The sequence below is a fragment of the Cebus imitator genome, unplaced genomic scaffold, assembly GCF_001604975.1.
Source record: "Cebus imitator isolate Cc_AM_T3 unplaced genomic scaffold, Cebus_imitator-1.0 Scaffold326, whole genome shotgun sequence".
Lineage (NCBI taxonomy): Eukaryota > Metazoa > Chordata > Mammalia > Primates > Cebidae > Cebus > Cebus imitator.
In genome coordinates this window covers 209,492-217,429 of record NW_016107641.1, presented here as the reverse complement: position 1 = coordinate 217,429, position 7,938 = coordinate 209,492, and the positions used below count along the sequence as shown (strand labels likewise).

The window sequence follows — 7,938 nt, the reverse complement described above, 5'->3', positions numbered from 1 at the left end:
CCCTGGCCTTGTGACCACTGTCTGGGCCTTGGTTGTCTATCTGCTAAGTGAGGGAAGTGCCCATCTACAGAGACATTCAGAGGCAAAGCGGGGCTTCCAAGTTCCCACCCCACAGCAGGAATTCTTGGATTTCTACAGCCAGTCAGGTGCAAGCAGCACCCACATTATTTCTATGAGAAATGGCAAGAGCTGGGATCTGAAGGGTCCAGCAGTCCACTGTGCTCCATGCAGACGAGAGAAATGATTGAGATTCCATTTAAAGCCTGGGACCACAGAGACCCAAGACTTCCTGCTTGGTTCTCCCTGCAAACTGCAGGCTGTGGGCTGAGACCTCAAGAAGGAGGAGTCCCCTTTAGCCATTAACTCTCAGAGCTAACCTCATCTGAGTGGGAACACTAGTCCCGTGATGTCCGGAAGGTGGGCACCTCTATACTCCACATGTACATGGTGGTCCAGACATATCATTCCTGGCATTAGAAAGCTGTAGGGAGACCCATCCTTTCCCTGGAGGCATTAATAGGACACAGAAATAAATCTCAAGCCCTGAGGCTGATGCCAGCCTCAGACTCAGCCTCTGCACTGTATGGGCCAACTGCAGCCCCAAGGACTTCCTGCTGCCCCTGCATCTTCCCCTCCTAAAACAATGGCCTTATATTAGTTACAGAACTAATATAAGGCTCCTTTTTTGAGCTATGGAACAGAGATAACATCCAATGCAGAGAACTTACCAGTAATGAGTGCTTCCTATTTGCTGTGAACTGGGACATGCTTTACACATTAAGTAATTAAGATACTTCCCTGAGGCCACAGGAGAGAGAGTGGTAGAACCAGTCCTCCAAGGTGGACTTGTGGGTTAATAACTGGACTTTGCAAGGCACTGATGGAAACTATCAGCTTGTAAAGGATGGAGCACAGTGCCTGGAATGAGGCAGGAATTCAAAACAATGGCAGTTATTAATATGTGATATGCAGACGCAGCACAGCAAGATAAGATGAAATATACCTTCTGGGTCAAACCACCCCGGCCACGCCTCCCCGGTACCCAGGGTTGATGTGCTTGAATTAGACAGGATTAAAGGCTTACTAGAGCTGGAAGCCTTGCCCCCAACTCAGGAGTTTAGCCCCAGACCTTCTGTCCACCAGCTGAGAAGGACAAGGGCGGAAGGCAGCTGCACAGAGCGGGGCCACAGCCTTGCACACAGTTCAGGGAGATTTGTGCAGGAGCCGGACCTCCCCCTGGGTCCCCATGATGAGAGAATGGGTTCTGCTTTTGTCCACGGTGCTCTGTGGCCTGGCTGGCCCCACACACCTGTTCCAGCCAAGCCTGGTGCTGGACATGGCCAAGGTCCTCTTGGATAACTACTGCTTCCCAGAGAACCTGGTGGGCATGCAAGAAGCGATCCAGCAGGCCATTAAGAGCGACGAGATTCTCAGCATCTCAGACCCACAGACGCTGGCCAGTGTGCTGACAGCCGGGGTGCAGAACTCCCTGAACGACCCTCGCCTGGTCATCTCCTATGAGCCCAGCACCCCCGAACCTCCTCCACAAGTCCCAGCACTCTCCAGCCTCTCAGAAGAGGAACTGCTAGCCTGGCTGCAAAGGGGCCTCCGCCATGAGGTTCTGGAGGGTAATGTGGGCTACCTGCGGGTGGACAGCGTCCCTGGCCAGGAGGTGCTGAGCATGATGGGGGAGTTCCTGGTGGCCCACGTCTGGGGGAAGCTGATGAGCACAGATGCCCTAGTGCTGGATCTCCGGCACTGCGTGGGCGGTCAGGTCTCCGGCATTCCCTACATCATCTCCTACCTGCACTCAGGGGACACCGTCCTGCATGTGGACACGATCTACAACCGCCCCTCCAACACCACCACAGAGATCTGGACCTTGCCCCAGGTCCTGGGAGAAAGGTATGGTGCGGACAAGGATGTGGTGGTCCTCACCAGCAGTCACACCAGGGGCGTGGCTGAGGACATCGCGCACATCCTCAAGCAGATGCGCAGGGCAATCGTGGTGGGCGAGCGGACTGTTGGGGGGGCCCTGGACCTCCAGAAGCTGAGGATAGGTGAGTCTGACTTCTTCTTCACCGTGCCCGTGTCCAGGTCCCTGGGACCCCTGGGCGGAGGCAGCCAGACGTGGGAGGGCAGCGGGGTGCTGCCTTGTGTGGGGACGCCAGCCGAGCAGGCCCTGGAGAAAGCCCTGGCCATCCTCACTCTGCGCAGTGCCCTTCCAGGGGTGGTCCACTGCCTCCAGCAGGCACTGAAGGACTATTACACGCTGGTGGACCGCGTGCCCACCCTACTGCAGCACCTGGCCAGCATGGACTTCTCCACGGTGGTCTCTGAGGAAGATCTGATCACCAAGCTCAATGCCGGCCTGCAGGCTGCATCCGAGGATCCCAGGCTCCTGGTGCGAGCCATTGGGCCCAGAGAAACCCCTTCTGGGCCCGAAGCTGCAGCTGAAGACCCACCAGGGGCAGCCCCAGAGTTGCCTGAGGACGAGGCTCTCCGGCAAGCACTGGTGAACTCCGTGTTCCAGGTGTCGGTGCTGCCAGGCAATGTGGGCTACCTGCGCTTCGACAGTTTTGCTGATGCCTCCGTGCTGGGGATGTTGGCCCCATATGTCCTGCGCCAGGTGTGGGAGCCGCTGCAGGACACGGAGCACCTCATCATGGACCTGCGCCACAACCCCGGAGGGCCATCCTCGGCTGTGCCTCTGCTCCTCTCCTACTTCCAGGGCCCTGAGGCCGGTCCCGTGCACCTCTTCACCACCTACGATCGCCGCACCAATGTCACACAGGAGCACTTCAGCCACGTGGAACTGCCGGGCCCACGCTACAGCATCCAGCGTGGGGTGTACCTGCTCACCAGCCACCGCACAGCCACGGCCGCAGAGGAGTTCGCCTTCCTCATGCAGTCGCTGGGCTGGGCCACGTTGGTGGGTGAGATCACCGCGGGCAACCTGCTGCACACCCGCACGGTGCCACTGCTAGATACACCTGAGGGCAGCCTCATGCTCACTGTGCCGGTGCTCACCTTCATCGACAATCACGGTGAGGCGTGGCTGGGCGGTGGAGTGGTGCCCGATGCCATCGTGCTGGCCGAGGAGGCCCTGGACAAAGCCCAGGAAGTGCTGGAGTTCCACCAGAGCCTGGGGGCCTTGGTGGAGGGCACGGGGCACCTGCTGGAGGCCCACTACAGTCAGCCAGAGGTTGTGGGGCAGACGACTGCCCTGCTGCAAGCCAAGCTGGCCCAGGGCGCCTACCGCACAGCTGTCGACTTGGAGTCTCTGGCCTCCCAGCTCACGGCGGACCTGCAGGAGGTGTCTGGGGACCACCGCCTGCTAGTGTTCCACAGCCCTGGTGAGCTGGTGGTAGAAGAGGCACCCCCACCACCCCCTGCTGTCCCCTCGCCAGAAGAGCTCACTTATCTTATTGAGGCCCTGTTCAAGACAGAAGTGCTGCCCGGCCAGCTGGGCTACCTGCGTTTTGACGCCATGGCTGAACTGGAGACAGTGAAGGCCGTCGGGCCACAGCTGGTGCGGCTGGTGTGGCAGCAGCTGGTAGACACGGCTGCGCTGGTGGTGGACCTGCGCTACAACCCTGGCAGCTACTCCACAGCCATCCCGCTGCTCTGCTCCTACTTCTTTGAGGCAGAGCCTCGCCGGCACCTGTATTCTGTCTTTGACAGGGCCACCTCGAAGGTCATGGAGGTGTGGACCCTGCCCCAGGTCGCTGGCCAGCGTTACGGCTCACACAAGGACCTCTACATCCTGATGAGCCACACCAGTGGCTCTGCAGCTGAGGCTTTTGCACACACCATGCAGGACCTGCAGCGGGCCACGGTCATTGGGGAGCCCACAGCTGGAGGGGCACTCTCTGTGGGCATCTACCAGGTGGGCAGCAGCCCCTTATATGCATCCATGCCCACCCAGATGGCCCTGAGTTCCACCACGGGCAAAGCCTGGGACCTGGCTGGTGTGGAGCCTGACATCACTGTGCCCATGAGCGAAGCCCTTTCCACAGCCCAGGACATAGTGGCTCTGCGTGCCAAGGTGCCCACGGTGCTGCAGACAGCCGGGAAGCTGGTGGCCGATAACTACGCCTCCCCCGAGCTGGGGGCCAAGGTGGCTGCCGAACTGAGTGGTCTGCAGAGCCGCTACTCCAGGGTGACCTCAGAAGTGGCTTTGGCCGAGATCCTGGGGGCTGACCTGCAGATGCTCTCTGGAGACCCACACCTGAAGGCAGCCCATATCCCTGAGAATGCCAAGGACCGCATTCCTGGAATTGTGCCCATGCAGGTGAGACCCAAGGGAGACCTGGCCGAGCCCAGTCCCGGGAGTGAGTTGACCTGTCGTTTGCACATGCAGGGCTCTGTGCACAGTGCATGACAATGGCTTTTAGATTTGTTCTCATGTTTAACTTTTGGCCAGTTGAGTCCTTTCCTCTTTCTCACCCTGTTCCATCCACTCTCTGGGACCCTGGTGCTGCTGTAGAACCTCCGTAGAACATTCATGTTAGGTTGGTGTGAAAGTACTTTCAATGGCAAAACCCACAATTACTTTTGCATCAACCTCACGGGAAGCCAGTTTGAAAGCCAAGCAATACTCACAGGAAGACAGTTTGGAAGCCCCTGGGATAGACGGAGTTTCAGCCTTGGCTGGGTGGAAGGCGAGCGTTGGCAGGACTTCTCATCGTCAGTGTGGGTAAGAGGCCAACACGTGGCAGAGGCGGCCGTGGGCTTCACCGCGTGCCCCACCGCAGGCTGAGAGCTCCGCCCAGGCAGCACTCACTCCACGCTGCTCTCCTACCTGTGGCTTTGCTGCATTGTCACAGTTGGGCAGGGCAGCATGTGTCATGAATCCCTTGCAAGGAGGGTCTGAGACCAGGGTTGGGTGCAGGCAGTTTGTCTGGGAGGTGGTTGCTGAAGCAGGTGTGAAGGAGGGCGCGGGGAGAGTGAGATAGGAAGGTGACAGGCAGGTCCCTCAAAGCTGTTCTGCTGAAGCCAGGACGCTGACAAGTGTGGGGATGCTCCCAGGCACAGCCCTCTGCAGGCAGGCCCCAGGGCTCCTGTCCCGCATTGGCCAAGAGTTGCCCTGAGGACATAACTCGGGGTGGGGCAGGCTCCCCTCTCTTGAAGAAGGCCTGAGCTGAGGGTGGAAAGGCAGGATGGTGCTGTGGGAGAGCCTGTCAGTGGGGCCAGGTGCAGCTGAAATCAGAGGGGGCTGAGAGTGCCAACAGCAACTGCTACAGAATTCTCATCCCCATTTTGCGTAACTGAGACTCGGAGAGGTGCAGAGGCCAGTGGCCTGGAGCTGAGAGCTGTGACTGAAGGCAGGGCAGGGCCTGGAGTGCAGTGTCTTTGTCAGCACAGCCTCCTTGCCCCAGTCCAGCTCACCAAGTCCTGCCGCCCTCCCGCAGCCTTAGAGAGGGAGGAGGAGGTGCATCCCCGTGGAAGTAGCCTGTGCTAGGCTTTCAGAATCCCCAGTTTCCAAATTAATTGCTCCTTCCTTTCTGGTGTAGCCAAGGTTCACAATTTGGAGTCAGATGTGGATTTAGATTCTGGCTCCACCACTTATTGACTGTGTAACCTGGGACTAGTTACTTATCTCACTGTGCTTCAGTTTTTCCATGGAAAAGATGGGGATCATGTTATCTTCTGTACAGGTGGCTGTGAGGATGGTGATAAACGCTACAAAGTGCTTAGTACAGGGCCAGGCATCTGTTAAAGGTAACTAACGTCTTCCAATCCTGCTCCGGTGGAGGTGAAGATGAGCTTAGAGACTTTGGGAAGTATCTGGAGAGATTGGAGGAATCAGAGAGGAGACCATTCCTGGGCCTTCCAGCTCTCAACACCAGAGCAGACAGGAGCACCCTCTGCAAGGAGGCTTCCCATGGATCACACATGTCCCGGTGGCATATCACATCCCAGACATGCCACTGGGAAAGTCCTGGGTGCCTACTGACTCCTTCAGAAATGTCAGTTCCTGTCCCATGCCCTTATGTCATATTTCCCATGACACAAAGGCAATCCGTGGCACCTGCTTTCCTGGGCTCTAAAACCGCCTGCCCTCCTGACACTGAGCAGGACCTCCAACTCTTACAGATCCCTTCCCCTGAAGTCTTTGAAGAGCTGATCAAGTTTTCCTTCCACACCAACGTGCTTGAGGACAACGTCGGCTACTTGAGGTTCGACATGTTTGGGGACGGCGAGCTGCTCACCCAGGTCTCCACGCTGCTGGTGGAGCATATCTGGAAGAAGATCATGCACACGGATGCCATGATCCTCGACATGAGGTCAGTGGCCAGGGCTCGCTGCTTCCCAGCCACGCCACAGGACCACCAGGGGGCGATCAAAGCTATGGGCCACTGCAGGGAACAATAAGGACCCTGCAACACAGCAGAGCACCTGAGGGAGCCGGCCTCCTGCCTATCAGGGCCCCAGCCAGCTAGCGCAGGGGTTCTGGTTTCATTGCAGGTGGGTCCCAGCACTAGTAGTTTTTGCAAGCTTCTCCAATGATTCCAACGTGCATTCCAGGTTAAGAACTGCCCCCAGATTTGTGTGGTCATAGGATTCAGTGGGGATGAGAGGAAGGAGATATTAAAAACACTGATTCCTGGGCCCCACTCCACCCTTATTGAGTCAGAAACTCCAGTGAACAGGCCCAATAATCTGTATTTGACAGGCATCCCAGGTGATTCTGATGGTCAGTGGCGTGTGGGACAGCCAGGTCCCCCACCTGGGAGTGCACCTCACATCATACAAATTCAACTCATGACAACCCCAGTCACATGAATCGTACAGGCAGAATTTGGAAATCGCACAGGGAGAATTTGGAAATTAATCCCTACTGTGATCAAAAGAATTCTTTGCATCACCAAATGATTGTCGGAAGGATGTCTTCAGCTAGCCACGTCCCCTTTGTTTCTGTAAAAATGTGCCTCATATGTCATGAGTTCACATCATAGACCAGGGGTAGGAGGTGGATGAGCACACTCAGGCAGTGGCCAGGCCCGGCATCCTGTAACTCCAGGGTCCATTGGTGGCCGTGCCCTGGCACCCTCTATAAGCAGGCTGCCTCCCTTAGACGGGACAGCCTCACTCTCCCCTGTTGTCTGAAAGAAGTGACAGAAAGTGGCAGGGCAGAGGCATTCCCCCAGTTCTAGTCCCCTGGCCCTCAGAGCTCACTCACATGCTTCTAAGCAGTCACTAGGTGGCTCTCGGTCCTTCACAGGCTGCTTCTCCTCCCTGGGAGATAAAACAGTCGCCCTGGCTCTGGTTTTGTGTGTGTTCACAACCTGAGCTTGAGGCTCCTGTGGTCTCTCTGATCATTTTATTCTTTAGAAGTTCTGTTGAGCACCCAAATGATACTCATGCTAAGTCCCTTTCTTCAGAATATGCCGTTTACACTTTTTAAAGAGGAGATGGCCCCAGCCTGCAAGCGCCGTTGCTTAAAGACCCTTCCACCCCTGAGGTTTGTTTGGAGGTTCAGACACTGACATCACAGACCCCGAACCCAGCCACGCCATCCCAGACCATCAACCGGACGAGGCTCCTTGACATATCACTAGCCCAGTGGGGAGATAAGGGCCCGATGAGGCCACACAGTGGGACAAATCTAAATGGCCAGGGAGAAATCCGGGCTTCCTCACTCCCAATGCAGTTCCACAAGCCTGAAGACTTCAACACACTAAGTGCCCTGTTAAGACACCTGAACTAAGACAGCTGGTAGGTGTCATAAAACTGTCACAGAATGCAACTAGGAAGAACAATGTTTCCCGAAATGTGCTCCACTCATAGGCAGACATGGGTGCAGGGGAGCGGTCCATGGTCAATAAACGGGGAAAGTTTATTTTCTGACCACAGGACTTGTTAGGGCCTTTAATATATTAACATATATTAATTATATAGCAGAAGAAAAGGATATGGTATTCTGTATTTTCT

At 56.4% G+C, this 7,938-nt stretch overlaps 1 protein-coding gene across 1 annotated transcript in view; it reads left to right on the top strand.

Moving 5' to 3' along the window:
* The first annotated feature begins 1,077 nt into the window (after nucleotides 1-1,077).
* RBP3 (retinol binding protein 3) overlaps nucleotides 1,078-7,938 on the top strand; it is a 9,545-nt gene continuing 2,684 nt past the window's right edge. Inside the window, exons 1-2 of the mRNA XM_017504716.2 lie at nucleotides 1,078-4,294; nucleotides 6,100-6,290. Of these exons, the coding sequence (XP_017360205.1) occupies nucleotides 1,247-4,294; nucleotides 6,100-6,290 (3,239 nt within the window). The 5' untranslated portion in view covers nucleotides 1,078-1,246. The remainder of the gene's footprint in view (nucleotides 4,295-6,099; nucleotides 6,291-7,938) is intronic.